The sequence below is a fragment of the Nematolebias whitei genome, chromosome 8, assembly GCF_014905685.2.
Source record: "Nematolebias whitei isolate Nwh7 chromosome 8, NemWhi1, whole genome shotgun sequence".
In the NCBI taxonomy this organism is placed as follows: Eukaryota; Metazoa; Chordata; class Actinopteri; order Cyprinodontiformes; family Rivulidae; genus Nematolebias; species Nematolebias whitei.
In genome coordinates, this window is record NC_056505.1 from 20,164,145 (window position 1) to 20,186,101 (window position 21,957).

At 37.9% G+C, this 21,957-nt stretch overlaps 1 protein-coding gene across 1 annotated transcript in view; it reads right to left on the bottom strand.

The window, feature by feature from the left end:
• Positions 1–801: 801 nt before the first annotated feature.
• The window catches only part of osbp2b (oxysterol binding protein 2b), a 48,097-nt gene continuing 26,941 nt past the window's right edge, over positions 802–21,957 (bottom strand). The window contains exons 3-14 of the mRNA XM_037681038.1: positions 14,586–14,836; positions 9,860–10,058; positions 8,702–8,822; positions 7,980–8,043; positions 7,187–7,339; positions 6,838–7,083; positions 6,648–6,768; positions 4,673–4,776; positions 2,754–2,849; positions 2,304–2,488; positions 1,955–2,175; positions 802–1,058 (exon numbers count right to left, since the gene is read on the bottom strand). Coding sequence (XP_037536966.1) covers positions 916–1,058; positions 1,955–2,175; positions 2,304–2,488; positions 2,754–2,849; positions 4,673–4,776; positions 6,648–6,768; positions 6,838–7,083; positions 7,187–7,339; positions 7,980–8,043; positions 8,702–8,822; positions 9,860–10,058; positions 14,586–14,836 — 1,904 coding nt within the window. The 3' untranslated portion in view covers positions 802–915. The remainder of the gene's footprint in view (positions 1,059–1,954; positions 2,176–2,303; positions 2,489–2,753; positions 2,850–4,672; positions 4,777–6,647; positions 6,769–6,837; positions 7,084–7,186; positions 7,340–7,979; positions 8,044–8,701; positions 8,823–9,859; positions 10,059–14,585; positions 14,837–21,957) is intronic.

A 21,957-nucleotide genomic window follows, 5' to 3' on the forward strand; every position in this document is an offset into this window, starting at 1 on the left:
TGAGAACAATAATTAAGATGAAATGATTAAAAACCAAATTAAATCAGTTTTTCTCGTGTTTCATTAGTTTAGGTGAAGCAGCTGCTGATGTACAATTGGAGACTGCTGATTGTTAATTAAACATTTAATACTGGCTGAAGACACAATGATGAAAATGAAATAATAAATCTGAAGTGTACAGAATTTGCAATGCAGACGTTAACTTGTAGGATAATCAGTATATTCTAAACCAGCTCTGTACTGGGTCAGATTTTAAGATTATTTTCTACAGTAATTTTTTTTTTTGTGACTGACTTATTCAGTAAATAGCGTTAAATCAGTATTTTGTTTTGCAAAATACATTTTTATTGAATTTTCCCTACTAGTAATTATTTTATAATACCATCAGAGCGGAATATTTTGATATTTACTATTTGCATGTACTCTAAATTTTGGGTCTAGACGTGACAATTTGATTTAAAAGACTTTCAGACAAAAAAACAATGTGAGCCGAGTTGAACTAAAAAGTGAAGCCATCTGTTTTGCAGCTATGAATACAGTTCCAGGTGCATTCAACACTGTTGTGTCTGAGTCCAATCAAACGCTGTTTTCAGAAGAGTTTCATTAGAAAACTCTGTAAACGAGTAAACTCAGGACAGTGCATTGTGGGTATAACTTGCACCAGAGCAGCAGGACTGTGCAGGTGCCTTTATTTAAAGACTGCTAAAGGAATGTCCTGCCTTTTATTTTCTCCAAAGTAAAAAAAACAAACATTTGGAGGTATTGTGTAATCGGAGATTGTGTGACGCACACATTCTCGTGCTCTCAGAGGTCCACGTGGTGCTCATAAACCAGCTATGTTCCACTGCCTGCAGACCAGAGAGCGAGCAGCTCCCTGTCCGATGAGGTTGGTGTGATCTGAGATGAGTTCCTGGGTTAGTAGATGTCGGGACACATGCGCCAGTCCTGTCTCTCCTTTGCCTCCCAGTAACCTCCCTTGTAGACAAAGTTTGTCTCTCCAGTGACCGAGTCTCTCCTCTGATGGAACCACAGTGGCTGGTAGCCTTCATATTCTCGACCTATGAGAGAAGCAGATTTTTTTTTAAATGTGATTACTCTTACACTTGCAGGTCACTCAGGATGAAAATAATGATTTGATAAAAGTATAAATGAGAAGCAGTCTGTTTCTGTGTGCTGCATTTGGGAACACTCCAAATGCAAACCAAGCAGCAACAGGTTAAACGGAAAAACAGAAGAGCAACGAAAATAATGACCAGTTATCAGGATTCCCTGAAGTGATTCATTTGTTTCATACAAACCAGTAAACAAATCAAAACAAAGATGGAACTTGTTTTTTGATGGTTGAGCACTGTAATGGTGCAATAACTCACGCTTGGTGCAGCGGCTCAATGAGTGTTTCTCCTCAAATAAACATTGGAGCTGGATGAACAAAGTTTTTATAACTTTTAGAGAGGTGAAACTGAAAAGTGCTCAACTAGAGAAACAAATTGACATCCTTGAATAAAGAGAAAAACTATGACTTGCCAGTGAGCGTACGTACTGTATGTGAAACCTATCTGAGGCCTGGCCTGAATGAAAATGTTACATATGCAAGAATATAAGTCTGGAGATTTTATTTAAAGATGACATGAGAGGGGCATCATGCACTTTCTATAAAGAGGCAGAGAACACACAAGAATGGTATGTGTGTGTGTGATGCACAACAAACCCTCACTCACCAGAGTCATAATCACACTCTGACCATCAACAGGAGGAGGAAAAGAAAGACAAGTCATGGGTACATCAAAATACAAACTGGTCTGCATACAACACAAACACAGGATGCTACCAGGACGTCAGAATCCCACTGAGGGTTCTGTTCAGTCTGGTTTTACATCCAGACGGCTCATCAAACATGTTCAGGCTTTCAACAATTAAATCATATAACCCTGTGAACAAATTCATAACTTCATACCTTCATCCAGAGCGTCCGTGGCCTCTGCTTCCCTCTTCCTTCTCACTGCTCTTTGTTTCTCTTCCAGCCTCTGTTTTTCGGAGTTAGCTTCGTCCCATCTGCCATCCTCCATCAGCCTCTGGTCAGGTCGCAGTCGGCTGTCCGTCAGCGCCACGTCGTCTTCCAGCTCATTCAAAGTCAGAGCCAAAGCTGAGAAGTAGTACATGTTCTCCGCGTTCTCCCTAAAGTACAAAGGAAATGAGTAGAGTTGCGTTGTTGCATCCTGAAATCAATAGTATTGATCAAACTCTACACATCAGCTGTGACTCGTATATTGCAGTTTTTAAAATCGATCACAATATAAACTTACGGTAAAGGGTATTTCTTCCATAGGAGCTTGGGGGACAACGTCTGATAGACGGTCTTCTGCTTTCCTTCTGATCCGCTGCCCCCTCGGCTGCTCTGAATGATCTTGGCGCTTTCTATTTTGTCATCCCATGTACCAGAGAGGATGTAATGAGCCTGGCCCCCACTGTCTGCCACCACACCTGTCACCTGCAGGGGAAAATCAATTAGAGATGGAGTGACGGTTCAAAACGACGTTTCACTGTAGCTTTTTCACATCCTGTCTAGTGCATAAATGAAGATTAGGAAATAAGATTTTAACTTTTCAAATCAAACATTTAGATTTAAATGTACACAAATGTTAAAATTTCACTTATTATAAACATTCATGCCATTTCTTCATTTGTTGGTACAGTCCAGCAGGAGGCAGTTCACACAAAGTATGATGAAGTGCAGGGGGGGAGGAAGCCTTTACCTTTCGTGGAACATCTCTGGAGAAATAACTGTACGGTGAGAACTTGAGCTGGCAGGTCTCCTTCGTCTTGTGATTCACAATCTCTATGTCCCCAGACTGCACAAACACATACAGAGAAGGAGAAAGACAGAATTACAACTTCTTCAAACAGCACATTTTACTATGATGTCATCAGCTAGAAGACGTAAGAAACGGTCTCATTTTACTTTAAGTGTGCAGTATTATTACAACTAATTAAAACCCGGATTATCAGCCATCCTTTTGTTGCTGTAAAGTAAGATGTGGCTCATACTGTTCACATTTGTGTTTTAAACAGTTGTAACAAGAGATCATGTGGATACTTTGATCAACTAGAACTTCTGCTGAACAATGACGAGTTCAAGTACATTTGTATGTGATGCTGAAACACGTGCATGAAGTTGAAAATAGACAGAATGTAATGGGAAACATTTCTGCACTGGGCCTCTCCCTGCAAAGTGTCAAATCCTTGCAGCTTCTGTCAAACATGACAACCAGTTAAAGTGTTTCTGCTGCTGTGCTTGTTTCTAATTATATATTCTCGACCAGATGCTCCCTTGGGTGATCAGGAGTTGCATCCACAACATGATCACAACCTTAACCTCTCTGTGAAGTCTAGATCAAGGTGATTTAGAGGGAACAACTGATAGTTGTACTTCTGAACCAGGAGGACTATTGCTGTTTTGTTGTGAACACCGGGTCAGTTCATTACATAACCACAGGAGTGAGTGTCTCCTGTGGTCTTGTCCAGACAAACTGCATGTGCATGTGCATTTTGGATTAGGACACACAAGAGTCCTTCAGGGTTTTGGGAATTGGGTTAACTATTGTAGGTCTCTGCTATAGGCCAAATCTCCATGACTTATGACAGCATGCTGCTGATTCACTCCGCCAGGAATAAATTATTCATCCAAAAGGATGTCAAGTTCATCCAAGTCTGCCCCCTTTTTTATTTTTATTTTTTATTATTTTTTTACAGATTTGGTTTGTAATGTTTTCTGGCAGCACATCACTTGCTGGTGTAATGTTTACTTAGCTCAGAATCATAAAATTGTTCCACTTTTTAGATGATGTGGTCTTGTATTTATTAAAGCGAAGACCTCCAAGTTGTGGTTTGGAAGTTTACATCAGTGTGAATCAATTGGAAGAAGATGCAGCACCTTTCAGGACACATTTTAACCAAAGTTGGAGCTAGAGAGAGGGAGATACGAGGATCACAAACAATCTGGACCAAGAAAAGAAGAATGAATGCATGGACTTGCTGCCAAAGCCATTTTAATTACTCTGTCTTGTTCTATTTATTTATTTAATTATTTAAGTGTCTGATGGTAATTTGTAATTTAATTCTGTGTTTTTAAGCAGACCTGGTTCAGCAGCAGGGGGCAGCAGAACCTTAACGTTTACAAGAAATACGTGATATTTTGGGGATTTTAAATAACTCAAAGCTGATCTACATGTCTCTTCATGCTAATCCAAGTTCACTTAAAAACTCAAAGAAACTGAAAGGCAGAAGTAAAAAAAAAAAGTAAAAAATTACAACAATAAAGAAAAACAGAAGAAAAAAAATCCCTTTTAGAAAAGGAAACAGTGAAACATGTGATGTCTGTCCCACTCACTTCCTCCCCCCGTGTATCTGGACCATTGCATAGAAAAGAGAAGGTTGTCATTTTAAAATGTTAAGGATCAAAGCTTAAGACAAATCCCCAGAGATTGAGGAGCACCAGAGACATGGGCTTTTGTCTGAATCCCTTATTTACAGGGCTTTACCCTGCTGGTCTGAACCTTATCGTTTGACATCACTGAAAATAGGATGTCTTTGAGAAAGGTCTATGGAAGGTCAGGGGCAGAAGGTTAGGAGCTATGGATGGACGGTGATCACTGAGATGAGCTCATAAACACACCTGGTCAATCCAGAGTTTGCCTACAATGATGTTGTGCACCGTGGAGGTGACTTTTCTCCACACGTAGTGGTTCCCACTGGAGTGGAACTGCAGGTGAATGGCGCCTGGGGACACAGGAACACAACACTATGAGAGGAAATTTAACTGTTGGCTGCCAATCCTACTAACAACACAGTGATGTAGAGAAGTGATGCAAAACCTTACAACCCATGCATCTTACACAGCCATGCTTTCACTGAATCCAAGTCTTTTTACTCAAAATGAGATCTGACCATGAAAGATTTAGATCTATTTCATAATATAAGATTATTTACACTTTTATTCCTTTCTTAGTGCGTCTAATAACATAAAGCAACAGCCGTATAATACAAGAGAAGTCATGTAAATATCACTGTATCATCTGATCCTAGATCTATCAAATCTCCAATTGCCATTCAAATCACTGCTCTTCGTTCAAAATGCAAAGTGAAAATTAACCATTATTTTCACCTAATTGACAAAAGCATAAAATGATTACAAACACAGAAATACTCTCTCAACTTGCAATATTAGATATTACTTTATGAGGCACATGGCACCAAACTGTGTACTATAAATGTATTTTAAAATGTTGGTGTGTTTGTCTCAAAAAGGACCAGAATTACTTAATTCAATGAATATGCTGAATTAGCAATAGTTTTAGTGTAGCCTCAAAATGTGCAGTCAGTTTTAGATCCTTTGTAGCAGATAATATTTAGACAAATATTTTATAATGCAGAAAAATAATGAGTGCTGATTATTTGTGGAGAAACATTTCAGCTTGTTCTGATGGTGAAAGCTTTGACAGGATTTTGACTATCGTTTAGACTTTAGCTCTTGGATATGTTCAGCTGTTTGAACTTGCAGTGCTTCTATACCAGAGGTGCTGTGAACACAAAATACTTGAGGATTATAGTGACTTCACTAAAATGTTCCAATAGAGAGCTGCAGAAGATCAGTGGTCAGTGTGGTCGTCTCATTCTGAGGCCGCAGGTTTGAGCCCAGGTTGCATCAAAAATGGCAAACAAACGTTTAAAAAATGCAATTTTTTTTCATGAAAATCTTCTCACTGTGGCAACCCTTGCACAATGGTGAAGCCAAAAGATAAAAAAAACAACTAAATGTTAAAATAATTTAACAATCACCACAACAGCATACACCCATTAACAATTGTGCAACAATCATACGGTAAAACACAAAACACAGGACAAGACTCCAAAAGTCATGAAAGCCATGCTATTCAGTCTACAGACACAATCTGAGCTACACTCTCTGTAGCAGCTAGCAGCTTTAAAAAGATACAACTATTGAACCACCTCTTCTAATTCTCTTTAAAACTGCAGCGGTGCAGTTTCATGCCTTACGGATACAGCTGTGGTTGTATTGACTCACACCGTAGTCACAACCAGAACAAAACTATTAAATTTTTTTCATGGATCAGGAACTGCAAATGATTTTAATGCAAGAATTAATCAGCAAAAATGATTCTCATGACAACCTGACTCGGTACAGTGCAGGTTCCATGTACAGATAATACTGTAAAGAACACTTTGGTGATGCTCCAGCCTTGTCTGCATTGAATGATCATCACTTACACTTTGGACATTATTCTGAGCGTGAGTTAATTCAGTTAAAAAAATGCCAAACTATTACGTTTTCCATGTTAACAAAGGGAAGTCATCAGTTGCAATCAATCACAATAATCGCTTGAAAATGAGGAAATTTGGGAATTCTCAACATCTTTAAACTGGTGAGCATGACACTTCAATAACTTAACAAAATTATATTAGACTATATATTTAATTCTGTTCCAGAAGAAAAAAAGATCAGATATTTCCAGAAAATTATTTTAAATAAATCATTGAAACACCTGTAGCATTTACTTTTCCGAGTATATATAACCTTCTAGTAAGAGCTTCAGTTAGCCAGCTGCCAGGCTGAATGTAAAATGTCCTACCGAGAGGCATAATGGAGAGGTATTTGCCACGGAACTTGCTAGCAATGGTGATTTCCTGCCACAAGGTCCAGCCTCTTTGGGAAATCACATGGTGTGCAGCTGCAGGGGGGTGATGGCTTACCTGGGCAGAGATAGACAGTATTGAAAACAAATTCACAAGATACTAGAAAAAGTGTGGATATACTATTACCTGCTCACACAGTGAGCGGTAGCCAAATTCCTCCAGGCGATCAAGCTCGTAAGTCTCGCCCAGCAGGGGGTTGAAGGGCTTGGCTGTCCGGTGGACCGTGGTGGAGTAGGAGGAGACGGAGAAGGCGGCAACCAGGCACATCTGTTCCAGAGACGAGTCGCAGCGTGCCGCCTTATCTAGGAGCTCATGATACTCCAGGTCCTCTGAAAGACGTTGCAGCATCGACAATGGCTCATTGAAATTTACCTGAAAGGAAGATCAAGAATTGAAATTCATATAATGCAATCTACACAGATTTACGTTAGCTTGTCAGCAAACACTGTAAATGGAACAGGACTCGCAGACTTACAGGCATGGGGATTTTAGAGAGCTCCTTGCCGATACAGTTCTTCATGATGCTCCATAAATTGAGGGAGTAATTGGGCTTATCTGGGATATGAGTCCGCCTTTGTCTGCGAGGTTGCAGCTCCTTTCCAGACACATCGTTACAGCCAGGAGACATCTGGGATTTGGTAAGGCAAAAGGAGTAGGTGGACAAGTATGAGGAACTACCGTTCAGTTTTATAAATGTCTTATCAGAATACTGACAGACACAGAAGACAGGACAAACGATGCAACTGAAACAAAATAATAATAATAATAATGTCATCACAATGTCAGCACTGTATGTTTCCATACAATGGCGAAATTAGTCTCTGCATTTAACCCATCCACCACCAGGTGGTGCAGTGGGCAGCTATTGAAAGCGCCCGGGAGGCATTTTGGGGATGAGGTGTGCTGCCCAAAGACACCACGTGATGTGCAGTGACTGGGGATCGAACCTGGGACTTTTGGGTCCCAAGCCGGCTGCCCTGCCTCTACACCATCTCGGCCCCAAAAAAAGGGCTGAATACAAGAAAATAACCGATTTCTGTCTCGTCATTAAGAACAGGATGATGCAACTGTACAACTCCAGAAGCATGACAAAAAGAGGGCAGGAAAAAATGAAAGTGTGTGTAAGAAGAGCAAATGCAAATGTTATGTAAGTAAATCAATGAAGTGTGAGCTTTGGGAGACACACAAATGGAACTGGTTTACAAGAGTCAGCAGCATTTAATGTCAGCTGCATTAGTCACATTCGTTATAGGAAGACAAACACTTACAGTGTCGTTCTGGTTCCAGTCGTTGGCCTGGCCGCTTGCTCCACTCAAATTGCTTTGAGATCGCCTAAAATTAAATGAAAATTTGTTGTTTTCTTCCCATCAAGCAGAAAATGAACTGTAAAGCCCTGGTCCATGTTGTTTCTCTTTTGAACGCTTAAAAGGAAGAAGGAAATCACTAGGTACTGCAGCTGGTGGCTGCCTAACAGCTGGATTTTGTCTTGGTGGCATGTAGAAATTTGACAACATTACCACTACTTCACTGAAGGTGATGTTAATTACTAATCAGCTGGTTACAATGAAATGCTTCATCAAGAAATCTGGTGGTGTACGTTACCCAGCCAGTTCTCAGTCTCTTCATGAAACAATCATTACAGTTTAATTTACTAATATTGCTCAGTGAGGGTCTCAACAATATGATAAATGCTCTGTAAATATCAAAGATTTATTTATATTTGGCAGGCTTTACGTTGTAATTTCATTCTGCAGCCATGATAGTGTTCTATTATTATAAATATGGTTTTAATTTGTGTCACGTGCAGTGAATATGCAACAAAATCAAAGAGTAACTATTCAAATTAGGTTTGAATTTCATCATTTTGACAAAGAAAGAGAAACCGTTAATAACAGATCCCTCCCCCCCCCCCCCTCACTTATACCAGTACTGCATTTGAGATTTTTTAAACAAATGATAAAAAGGTCACATGGACTGCATGCAGGCTGACCTGTGCTGTGTGCTTTCACTGGCAGTCACTGTGATAAATGCAGGGGAGTCCTCCATGGCATCGAAGAACTCAGTATCCTCATCTTCATCACTTGCTTCTTCTTTATTCACCCTTTTATTCCCTGCAGTTGAAACAGAAGAATGTGCGAGTCTGTAGAGATATTCTCTAGAGTTCAGTGGAGAAGAGCATATAATCACATACCCATGGCAATTAATTAGTGAATAATAAGAGAACAAACCAATGTTCCTGGTGCCTGATGCAATTTCTCTGTGCATGCTTCTCATAATAAAGTCAATGTGGCTTGTCATTCTCACTAAAGATTAAAAAAATTATGCCAATGGGAAAGAAAAAAATTATGCCAACAAAACGGCTAAATGTGACTTTAAATATTTCTAAAACAGGCAAAATTTAATCCCAAGTACAATAAAGTCTGGATAATCTTCAAAATTAATTCTCCTCACACTCAGCTGTCCGCCTGTATTTTATATATTTTTGTGCGCATGTCCACTTGCATAGGAAATAGATTTTAAGGTCTGCAGAGGTGTGCAAGTGCTATTTATTTTGTCTTTTTGTGGAAATAAAACCTGCAGTGAATCAGAAAATAAGGTTTTATTTGTACTCATTTATTTCAACTTGAGTCATGCTGAGAGACCAGAAGAAGCAGCACTTCAACACAGCACTGTCAGAGTTGAAGAAAGAGACAGAAGATCTGCTCATCTTAAAACCTGAGAAAAGGGTTAAAACATTTTTTGAGATTTGTAAAGTTAGGCACCTCAAGATGAGAAAGCATGAGCTGAGCCTTAGGCAGGCACAGCCATCTTTGTATTTAACCTTTTTGAACACAAACCCATATACTGTTGGGCCAATTAAACTAATAAGGCTTAAAAAAAGAGAAATGGCAATGTAATATGATAATCAGAATCACAGAGTACTTACAGAAGTAACTTAGTTTGAGATTTTCAAGAGCTACAAAAGCAGTTCTTTGTTAATATAATAACCAAACTGGGCTATAATCCAATCTAAACCACCTGACACAACCCAAAGTTTATTTTCTCCACACGAGGACTTTCTATAATATCAAGTCCAAGGCTCCACATGACTTTTCACCTATAAAACTATGTCCGCTGTAAGACAAGGATCAGCAATATTCGTTCTCACCCTGGTTGTTGGTTGGGGCACTGGGCGTGCTGGAAACGTGCGTGGGGGCTTCTCTCCACGCACGCTCAAGGCTGTTATGCTGTTTGGCGAGCTGCTCTATGGTCTCCTCCAGGTGGGTACGCTGCTCTCGCTCATACTGCAGCGCCCGCTGCCACCTCCTGCTGTGAGTCTCAGCTAGGTCCAGAAAGTCTCGACACGCCTAAAGAACACAAGCACATGATCACACAGTCAGCACAGACTGTCTGTTACTTTTCAGTAAATTTTAGCAAGAAGAGATTTAATGGTTGTAAGAATGGCCATCCAGACAAAAGACATTAAAACAGAAAAATGCTGCATAGCTAAACACAAAATAAATGCCTAATCTAACCTGGAGCAATCATCAGTATGTTAATTAGATGTCTGCAGAGCTTTGACTGGGTGTCCCTGCTGTGCGGAACAAACCTCTGAGCAAACCTTGATGGCTGATGAGCTGAGAATAAAATCCCACTGTGCCCTCATGAATAAAGGTCAAAAATAAAAAAATTAATCTGAGCAGCCATTTCCTCTCTTGACCATTTGAGCCATGAGGGGGCATCATTGCCGTTCTAATTTTACAGCAGGGCACAAGGGTTACTTTAGATCACACATTTATTACATGTCAGCAGTTGTTGGCTCTGCATCATGATCTTTTAGTGAGCTCAAGGGGCATTGAACTTAAATAGCATCGCCTGGCTACCTTCACATTACTAGCAATGTCATGTGACTGTCACTGAAGTGGTTCTGAAAAAATAATTTAAAACTGTTGAACTGAAAACCAATTAAATTTTTCCCTACCAGACTGTGTGAACATGTGATCGCATTAGGTTCAAGGTCAACTGAAGCAAAAGTGTCCCGTGTTCCCAGAACCACAGGGACTGGTAACTGTTAGGTTGAGTCACTTCAGTGAAAGCTGGGCCTGAATGCATGAATCTGGAGAGATGCAGCGCTCGCTGTGCTCATCTCATCTCTGTGCTCCGGTGAAAACGCCTCCCAGGATGAGCAAAACAAGCAAGCAGCAGGTTTTGAAAAATAATTAAAAAATGCTGCCCTTTATCGCATTTTCTCACACACACATTAGATCTTGGATGTGGCTGCTACTACTAACTGTTATTTCACTGCTCCATTGCATGTTTGTAAATATTTTTATTATTATTCTGGTTGTGCTTACCAACGTTGAACCCATTTTTAGTGGTACAACTGAACAACGTCGAGAGTTACTGTAAATAAGTTGAATAAAGTCTGACTTATCTGACTGTTTTGTTTCACTTAATGTGCCTTATCGTCTGAAAAATACCGTATGAAATATCTGCTGTACCCCTAATGTCACAAAGTTCAGTATTAGGAACATTTTTAACAACTTGGATAATTTTTTCGAGTTGAAAAAAGCATGTTAATTTTTACCTGGCAACCTTTCATTCAGTAAATGCACTTTACTGATGCAGATTTTATGCTTGCCAAGAGGATTTTGTTGCAGTATTTTGATTCTCAAATCCCCCCAAAGTCATTTTTTCCATGAATTTTTTCAGCAGTGAGCTAAATCTAACAAACCATCCAGATACTTTCCATTTTTAAAATATAATGTGAACACTAAAAGACAAGGAAAAACACTTGGTGTAATCTATTATTCCAGATTATTAAATGATTTAGCTGAGAGATTAATATTTTATTGCTAATTACATATTAAGACATTTAATTTAAACTGTAGAATATTTCAGAATGATGAGTGTGTAATGACTGCACATTAATATAACAGGAGGCAGCTGAAGCATCACATCATCAATCTTACATCCCTGAAAGAGTCACTAAATACTTGACGATTACAATTTAATAAGACCGATAAGATTAAGATAAATTTTATAGCTCTCCAGGCAGAACAATGCCAGTCTCTTACCTTCTTTATTCTTGCACCAGCAGTTTAAAGATCAACGCCTGAGCTTCTGTTTAAATGCAACAAACCCATGTGACGTTTAAGTTCACTTCCTCAGACTAAAAAGCATGATATGAAACTCAAACCCAAACCTAAAAAGTGTGACAGTTCCACTTTTTTAATGCTGACTCTTCAGTAGAAGCTCAGACTGCATGTGACTTCTGGTGTTGGAGGAAAAAATATGAATAGATTAACAACGTGAATAAGGAGTGTGTAAGAGCTCAACATAATTAGTAATCAGGGGTCAATTAAAAGTCCTCGCATGACAAAGTGAACCTGTATTTGAAACCATTTATTTTCTGTAGTGTGTCTATGACTTTGGTTTTAAATTAAAGTATCTGTAAATTGAATGCTATCTAAAATGGTGAGCTCCTAAATGTGTTAACTGGAGAGTTTGTCACTGGAGTCAAAGCCACACTTGAGGTAGGTTAATGGTGAATGAACTAAAGTAAAACTCTCCAAGCTGTGGTCAAAATCACACGTTACATGTGTTAAATCATCTCTATACACAATTCAAAAGGATCTTATATCTGACTGAATAAATGTATTCTATTTACTTCCCATTTAAACTTAAAAACTAACTATTGTACTTTTTTCTCCATACCCATCTGAATGACAAATGGGTAAAATAATAAAATTTTATCTGAATAAGTATTGTAAAGATCTTGAATGTAAAAATAGTCAAATACTTTTAGCTGCGTTATCTTTATGTCGCTTTGATTTAAAACAATATTTGTTTTAAGGTTAAAATTCAAGACTTAGGACTAACTTTTATGCAATTTTTTTTTGTAAATGTTTTATTTATACAGTTCTGTTAACTTTAACATACAAAAGAAAATTTATTTTTATTCGGAACATTAAAAAAATGTAAATCCATGATGCACAATACGTAAGACATTAAGCCTAAAATTTATTGTTATATCAGTAAAATTGCTGAACCTGCAGGTGCATCTCAAAAAATTAGAATACCGTGAAGAAGTTCAACTTTTTTGTCAATCATCTATTTCATGAAGTGAAACTCATATTATACAGATTCATTAAACAGAGTGAAATATTTCAAGCATTTATTTATTTTAATTCTGATGGTTATGTCTTACAAATAATGAAAAAACAAAACTCAGAGTTTCAGAAAATGAGAATATTCCACAGCCAGCTTCTGGTACCTTTGTAAGTGTGGGCAGGAGCCAAGTCCTGCTGGGAAATTAAAATCAACATCTCCATAAAGCTCATCAGCAGAAGGAAGCTGCTTCTCTAAAATGTCCTGGTAGATGCTGCGTTGACTGTGGACTTCAGAAAACAGTGGACCAACACCAGCAGAAGACATTGGACCACTGAGCAACAGTCCAGTTCTTTGTCTCCTCAGCAGGTAAGATGCTTCTGATGTCGTCTCTGGTTCAGGAGCGGCTCAACTTGAGGAATGAGTCATTTGTAGCTCATGTCTAGGAGTTAATCAGCTGATTAGGGTGTGACACCAGGAGTTTAAATATTAAACCTCTTCACAATATTCTAATTTTCTGAGACAATGAATTTTAGTTTTTCATTATTTGTAAGTTATAATCACTAAAATTACAAGACATAAAGGCTTGAAATATTTCACTCTGTGTAATGACTAATACAGTATGAGTTTCACTTTCTGAAATGATTGACAAAAATAAAAAAAATTCACGTTATTCTAATTTTTAAAGATGCATGTTTAGAGCAATAACATAACTGCTTACATCCCTGAAACCAGTGCTGCAGAGGTTAAGTTGGTCCTGAATCAAGTTCCCTCAGCGAGTTATTTTCTGCTCCACTAATCAGAACGTTTCTGGGAGCGAAGCAACCAGTCGGTGTAAACTTATCCGTGTTAAAATTGGGATTGATTTGTCCATTTAGCCCTTTGTGAACACTGTGTCAGCAGGTGTAGCTGAGGGGGAAAATAAAGTAAAAATAAGCTTTAATGCAAAAATAAAATTACATTTAGTTCCAGTGGTCTACGGTTATTGAATAGCTATCTACTTAATATCAATTTGCATGCAAATATAAACGTTACTTTGATTTACAAATATTGTTACTAACCATTAAATATTAGTGCAAGCAAATATGACGTCAATGTTACAACAATTCAGAGTTCATAAACTGCAGATTAAAAAGCATCAATTAGACGTGAATAACAGCCAAAATAAGCATTACTGACCTCGGATAAAAACAGCTGACAGAAGCAGGAAGAACAAGAATCAACAATCGTTACATGAATGGCTGACTTAAGTCAGAGCAGGTATGTTTAACTGTGGTACAGAAAGTTCTAACATTTCTCTTCAACCTTCTACCCCCCCTTCATGGGCTTGAGAAGAGTGGGGAGCAGGGGCTATTCCTGTCACCCCACCCAATATCATATCTAGTATTTCTCCCTTGGGGCCTCAACCCTTCCTGAACTCTCATCCACCATTAAGAGACATAGAAAGCCCTTAGACGATGAAAATGGAAGAGGACTTATAAATGAGTTAAACAGGCAGCAACTATAAATTTAACCAGACAAAAGTCACAGACATCTTGTTATACGAGAGGCAAGGGTTACATTTTCAATAGGTAAACATGATCTGGTTACGTGTTAACGTGCCTGTAGACATGCAGTTTTCAATTGGTGGCTCTCTGAGGCTGTTTCTTATCATTAACTAACCAGGACATTACACATAACTGGAGCTCCTGTCAAAGTTATCATTGCCCAAGCATGCAGGACACAGATCACCGACCTTCTCCCTGCTGCAGCAGTGTTCAGCTCGTTACACCCAGAGTACTTACATTGATCATAGCATTGGAAGTGATGCGGAAAAGAGTGGCTCGCTCGTTGACTGCCTTGATCTTTTCTCCTCCCTCCAGAGGGACTTTCAGGCCTTCAAGTTCACTGAGAGAACGCTGCAGGGCGGCTCCGTGCTTGGCGATCAGGTCATTACAGGTGCTGAGGTCATCGAGTTTGCTGACAAGAATCTTCAGGGTGCCTTGGATCTCGCTACGGTCCGATTGGGATGTGGGATCCTCGTCCCCCGAGTCATCTGAAAGTAGTAAATTATTAGGGATAAATTATGTATTTATTAATCCAGAAATGTTTTACTTTAGAAATTTAATACAGCGTTGTTAAATCTGCACACAACCACTTTTAAAAGTTGACGGTTCTCATGACAAACGTGTATGAAACTAGGTATTTCGCATGCAGCAAAGGTCCAATTCCACATCAAACCATAGTCACTGTGGTTGTACAGCATGCAAAATTTCAGTCAAATCTTGAAACCAGATGCATTTGTATATACACAACTAAAAAATCTACCACGCTGCTAAACATACAACAAGCGCTGCATGTTTCTGTTCTAATAAATCAAACCAAGCCCGTATGGGAGGGATAAATAAAATAACTTTTTTTTTAATATACAGACATCCTAGTTCTTGGCACGTTACAGCATGTTGAAAAGCTGTAACTACCAAATAGTCACAGTAGAGAATTCACAGCTAATACCACCATTGTTGCTAAAGCTGAGGAAGCAAACCACAGAGTGGGAAGGACAAAAAGGGGAGAAAAACAATAAAAAGAAGGAAGAATAGAAAGACATCATTCAGCTCATTGAACATCATATGCTGAATACAGCTCCTCAGACTGAAGAAGTCTTTTGGATGAAAGACGAAACGTTTCTACTTTTTTTTTTTTTTTTTTTTGAACATCCAGAGGAAATAACTTTTTTTTAGATTTTTCTACCTGGATTATTGAGCATACATCAGGATATTGAAATGGGTTGATATGGAGCTGATAGGAACCATGTTACAGCCATGGTGAGAGGCAGCAATTCAGCAGCACTTTTCATTAAAGAACACGGCAGCTGGTTGTGACCTTGCAGAGGAATGTGCCACCCCTGTCAAACCGATTTACACAATGTAAACACAAGGAGCAGGCTGATGAGAGCAGGTCTCCATCAAACTTGAGACGCAAATTTTAACAGCTCTTTTATCCCGAGGGATGTCATACACTACATAAAATCAACCAGCGCACAATAATAAATTCACATATTCAAACTGGACTGATTTATGCAGATCTCAGCATCCACAAACATATGTGCAACAAGTTATTTAAAATATGTGAAAAATAAATAAAAACCTACAATTTTGTTTAAAAATGATGCATATATTTATTTTTTCTTCTTTCAGCTGCTCCCTTCATCAGGGGTCACCACAGTGAACTAAGTCATATGAAGACTTGGCAATTATGTAAACATGTTTTTGGTCTGTGGGAGGAAACCGGAGTACCCGGAGAAAACCCACGCAAGCACGAGAAGAACATGCAAACTCCACACAGAAAGACCCCAGGTCCAACTGGGGATTGAACCCAGGACCTTCTTGCTGCGAGGCAACAGTGCTAACCACTGAGCCATCATGCTGCCAATATACCCCCTGGGCATTTATTTTCAACCAAAGCTCATTAAGTAACATATGACACAAACTCACAGAGAGCTTCAAACCCTAAAAGAGCAGTGATTTGTTGAATAGATTTCTAAAGAAACGTTCAGGCTATAGAGAAAACAAGAAACAAATTAAAAACACTTTAAAGTTTGATGCAGTGGTCCTGCAGGAACAAACTCATCCTAACTTTTAAAAAATGACATCAGCAGTCACATTTTACAGACAAAAACATATTGCAAAGAATTTATAAATAGTCACTGCAGGAAAACATAAGAAAAGTAGGTAATAGTTGCTTGAGCCAGAGAAGATGATTAAAATCAACTTTTAATTGATAAAACCTGACTGTGGTAGTTCAGCTTCACACATGGAGCAGTTAAGAACATTTCAAGGTTCAAGCCAAGATTCTTTATTGTCATTCGCATCACATGAGGTGGAAGGAAATCGTGTACAGTTACATCCAACAATAGCAAAAATATAAAATGTAAAAGAAACAGTACTAAGGATTTAAGATATAAACTAAGAAACACACTAACCTAAGAAATACGCTAAACATTTAATAGTTCAAAACAATATGCAAAACAATATGCCAATCTGTTAAAATAATCAGATTTGTTTTAGTAAACAAGGACTTCTAACATTTTTGTGCCATTTCATCATTTTAAAAAGAAGCAAAGTATACGCAGAACAACTTCAAAAGATGATAAATAAAACCTGTGCAGTGCTCTGAAGTGAATTCTGCATAACGGGGAAACACATTTGAAAATGTTGCACTGAACAAACCTTTATCTTTTCTGTTTTGATCAGTTTTGTCAAATAAAGCTAATTAGAGCAACTTCTTCCTAAAGTTACATCACAGACAACTAATGCAGTAGAACCAACAAGTTCCTCATCAGTAGTAACAGAAGAAGAATAAATGTTTTGCAAACGTTAATTGTCAAAAATGTGACCGCTGTACAACAGCAGGTCATTGTGACTGTAACTGGTACAACTTATAAGATATTTGGGAAAATGAGAGCATGATGTTGGAGTTAATGTTTGTGGGAGAATGCAACACACAGAACAACATACGAAAACCTTCGTTAAAACCAAAAGATAAAACCAAGACTTCTACTAGATGTTGTAAATATTTAGTCACAAATAACAGTGACAAGCAACATTTTTACTATAACTAGTTTAATTAACACAAGCTCAAGAAAGGGACTTGTGCAACCAAAGCAAAAGAAAGTCCCCACTCACTGACTTACAATAAACTCTCCTCTTCGTGCTCTGCATTGCATCAACATGTTGAGGTGTGAAATTACATAGTAGGGTCTGGGTTAGGATCCTTTTGGAGGCGCAGTGAGGGAGAAAAAAGTGCCAGAGAGTCCATAAAAAGATGGAAAGACATTTAAAGAGTATGCTAAAATACACTGCTAAGATCTGAGAGTTTTACAACTGTGGGCCTAACTGATCAATTCAAGGTTCTTTGTCATTCTCATCATATGTGGTACATGGAACAAAATTGTGTACACAGGTTTCCAGTTACTGATGCCACTCAAATGTGTTTTTTTTTTTATCTTTAAGTTGTTGTTGTTGTTTTGGGTTATAACAGAACTGAGTTATCATAGATTACTGCAGGATCCATTCTGCATAATGTAAGAAAAGACTACACAGATAGAAATATATCAAGAGTTTTAACTTGTAGCACTTCACCTCCAAGACCACTTTACTTTCAAAGGAAATGAAGTGAGAGCCCACTCAATAAACAGAGAAATTATATCAGAAATATCCTTCCTGCAGTGTGCTTCAATTCCCCAAGTCAGATCTATAGAGCATTGACAAAGTGCCAAGCACCAGCAGACAGGACTCAATACTGGATAGAGGCTATTTAAGATCGTTAACCATTTTTTTTAACAACACAGTGGCTCATATAGAGAACAAAAAATAAATAGTGTTTTACACTAAAACTCATGTAAACCATGCCCGTTTGTGCAATGATGCCTTATTTGCAGCTCTTTTCCAGACAGATGGGCTCTGGTAGCAAAATCAACATCAAGAAGCAAGGACAAAAACCCATTACCACACCAGTCATGTCTCAAGGGCACGTTTATTTCCCCCCACCCCCACAGCTCAAAACCTTGGAAAACGCCTGAATCAATGCAAGTCACTTTCTCATTAATCAATGTTCTCTGACTGGCAATTATAATTTTATTAATATAGCACATTTTAATACATATATAGACAAAACATAAAATAGAAACACAACAAACACATTGATATATACATAGTTAACATACTGTATATGCACAAATATATCCCTAAGCAATTATAGTAACAAATGGGTACAAAGATATATGAACTGATGACACAAGAGCCCCATGACCATCTAACAAGCCATAGTTATGTATATTACCAACATAAATTAGAGAATGCAACACAACTTTACATACATAGAGTTGTGAATCATAAACCTGTCATAACGTTTTGAGTTTGTGTTTGAAATGTAGAGAACATATTCCAGACAGCAGAACCACAGAAACCCAAAGCACTTTCCCCTAACTTGGATGCAATTGTGAGAACAGATAAAAGGTTTGCATCCAAGGACCTCAGAGACCCAAACAGGAGGGACAAACCACTAAGTGCTTTGTGGACTATTCCGAGAATTTAAAAGGTTATTCCGAACTGAGACACAGCGAAGTGGGTTCAGTACTGAAGTAACAATTTTGGATTTCTTGGGGGAAGAGCTCTGCATTCTGCAGAGTTGAAATTGATTTTTTGGAGGGTTTTACAAACAAATCCATGCAATAGTCTTAATTTGCTCAAGAAATCATGGACCCAGTTTTCACAAGTCATTTGAGATAAAAACATTAATTTTCATGGGTTTCTTTTTAAGTAACTGATGATGATACTGCTAATGTGGCCACCATGGCTGAGATCTGTGAGCAAACAGTGACGAATTTAGTTTTTAGGGCCAGTAAAAGAGTTGGGCATTTCAATTTCACACTGTCAGATCATCAAATGAAAGACAACAGCTATGTATCATCAGCATAGAAAATTAATTATTTGTAGAATCAAAGATAGTTTGTTGTAATAGTACCCAGCTATAGGCCCAGCCACATTAACAACTATATTATCCAACTGCAAGAATTTGAGATAATTAATCAAGTCTGGATGATCAGATACATTTTTAAATTAAACTGACAACAAGAGAAACTATGTTTCCACATTGTGTAACCAACAAAATAAAGTTATTTGCCAAAAGGTAATAAAAGTTCTGATTGTTTAAAAAAACAACACATTTTTATCCAAATTTCCAACACGATGGAATTGAAATTTTTGCCATGTGCATGTTTTATTCTGAAAGCCTTACAAGAAAACAAACATGTAAATTTTTTTTAATGTGTTTGTGCATTTAGTTGTTATAAACGTCTCTTATTTTGTTAAATTGCTGAGAATTATTTTAATCATCAGGAAACTTAAAAAATTGACATCAACATTTCAGAGACTTAAGTTATACAAATGGGTTTTTGAGACAAGTATATTAAACCACTCCTCTATTTTGCGCCTTAACATGTGTTAAGTTTTTGTGATGGGCCCACTTCCTCCTAATTGACAAACTCATGTTCAGCACAAAATTTCTGAGCATGTGGGTAAAAACCGAGAAGAATCAAGAGAATAGGCAGCGGTGGGCAGGATGTAATTGGGCGAGCAGTCGTCTGCTATCTCCTTGTCAGGACTTGTCTCTCTGCAGGTCCCAAAGGGCAGGCTGTCAGACCAGTGGAGCAAGGCCTTCGGCTGACAGCCCGTCGCCCTGTGGCAAAAAGACGAGCACAAAGACCGGACAGGCACAAGGGAGAGATATACTGCCCTCTACTTTAAAAATTGTATTTAAACTTATTGGAAGTCCGATAATTGAGAGGAGTGACAGATATCCTGTAGTTCCTTTTAGATTGCATTTTAAAGGTGAAATGTAATTGTTTACTACTGCTGCATATTTTTTTTAATTCATTCAACCTTTATTTATACAGGTTAATCCCATTGAACCTCGGGGACTCATTTACAAGAGAGACCTGATTTCTTAAAGTATGATGACAACAGTGAATAACGACGACAACAATAGACAGTCATAAAATAGGCAAAGTATACAAATTTAAGTTTCTCTTTTTTTTTTTTTTTTTTTTTTTACAAATCAAAACAAACAAAACAAAATATCCAGAATAGTCCAAATATGAACACATCCAAGAAAAAAAAAAAAAAAAACAATATGGCGATGTATGTTAACATTTACACCCATTTCAAACGCTGATTCGGCCAAATGGTCAAAATCCAATATCTCTGTGGCGTAGTGAGCAGACATACACAGCATCGGTGGATCTCAGTTTGGCATATCCAGCTCATTAAAAGCCCTGGAGTGGTAAAACACAACAAATGTGAAAAACTTTGTAACATACATACTCACAAAAATGACTGAATTTGTGGGGACGCAGGACGCATGTGCACAGAGCCTATTGATTCCGAATCTTACACAAGAACATTTAGTTACAGAGACCGAGGAAGCTACAAAATGAACCACTGTCTCTCAAACTTAGAGATGGTTGCTCTTCCTCCTGACCTCCAGTGACTCACTGATACAGAATAAACAATTCACCTAAACTGTTTTTTAAAATGCAAGTTCCAAATGTTTGCACAAAACACCACTGCACTTACTGAGAACACAACCACAAAGCCACTGGACTTTTGAACATAGATGGCTTATGGTACTTCTTTCATCCCAGACAGCAAAGAGTGAAGGAATGACTGCTTAGCAGCTGCTTATGATAGATTGCACAAGAGAAAGGAGAGAAATTAGAAATATGTCAAAAACTGGAGGACATGCCAGATGAAGAGTAAGGATGGACCCCAGGGGATTGTAGTCCTGGTCCTGTAGCTAAATGGCTCCCCTGAAATACATTTCAAGGAGACAAACTGAAGAGACATGTTCAGTGCTTCACAAGCAAATGAGAAACTGTGCAGTGCAACTTATCACTGTCCCCGAAGCTCTGCAGAGCAGCTCTGCCAGTCCATCTAACCGAATACGCCCAGAAAACAGCCAACAAAAGAAGATTAAAACCTAAACAGTAGAAATTATGTAGTGAGTTTGAAATCTATAAGTGTGACCAAAAAGAAAATGTATAACGACTACTAAACTGATTTATCCTCCAACGGTGGATCAGAACCTTGTGAGTAGATGGTTCTTGCTTACTGTGTGACTAGTTGAAAGTTGAGATCATTAGTTCTAAAAACTGAGCTCATTCACAAACTGACAATATAACTAGAAAAAAAAAAAAAAGACAAACAGGAGGCAGAAATCTGTCAGTCACAATGTAAAGCCTGGGTTTCCTATCCAAGGCCAAATCAACAGACCCATTCACAACACACGTAACATATATAACATACCATATAACATAACATATATAGCATAACATATTTAACATAACATATAACATATATAACATAACAACATACCATATCACATAACATGTATAACATATAACATATTTAACATAACATATAACATATATAACATAACATATAACTTATAACATACCATAGAACATAACATATATAACAGCATATTTACCATAACATATAACATATTTAACATACCATATAACATATTTAACATACCATATAACATATTTAACATAACATTTATAAAATATATAACATATAACATATTTAACATAACATATAACATATTTAACATAAC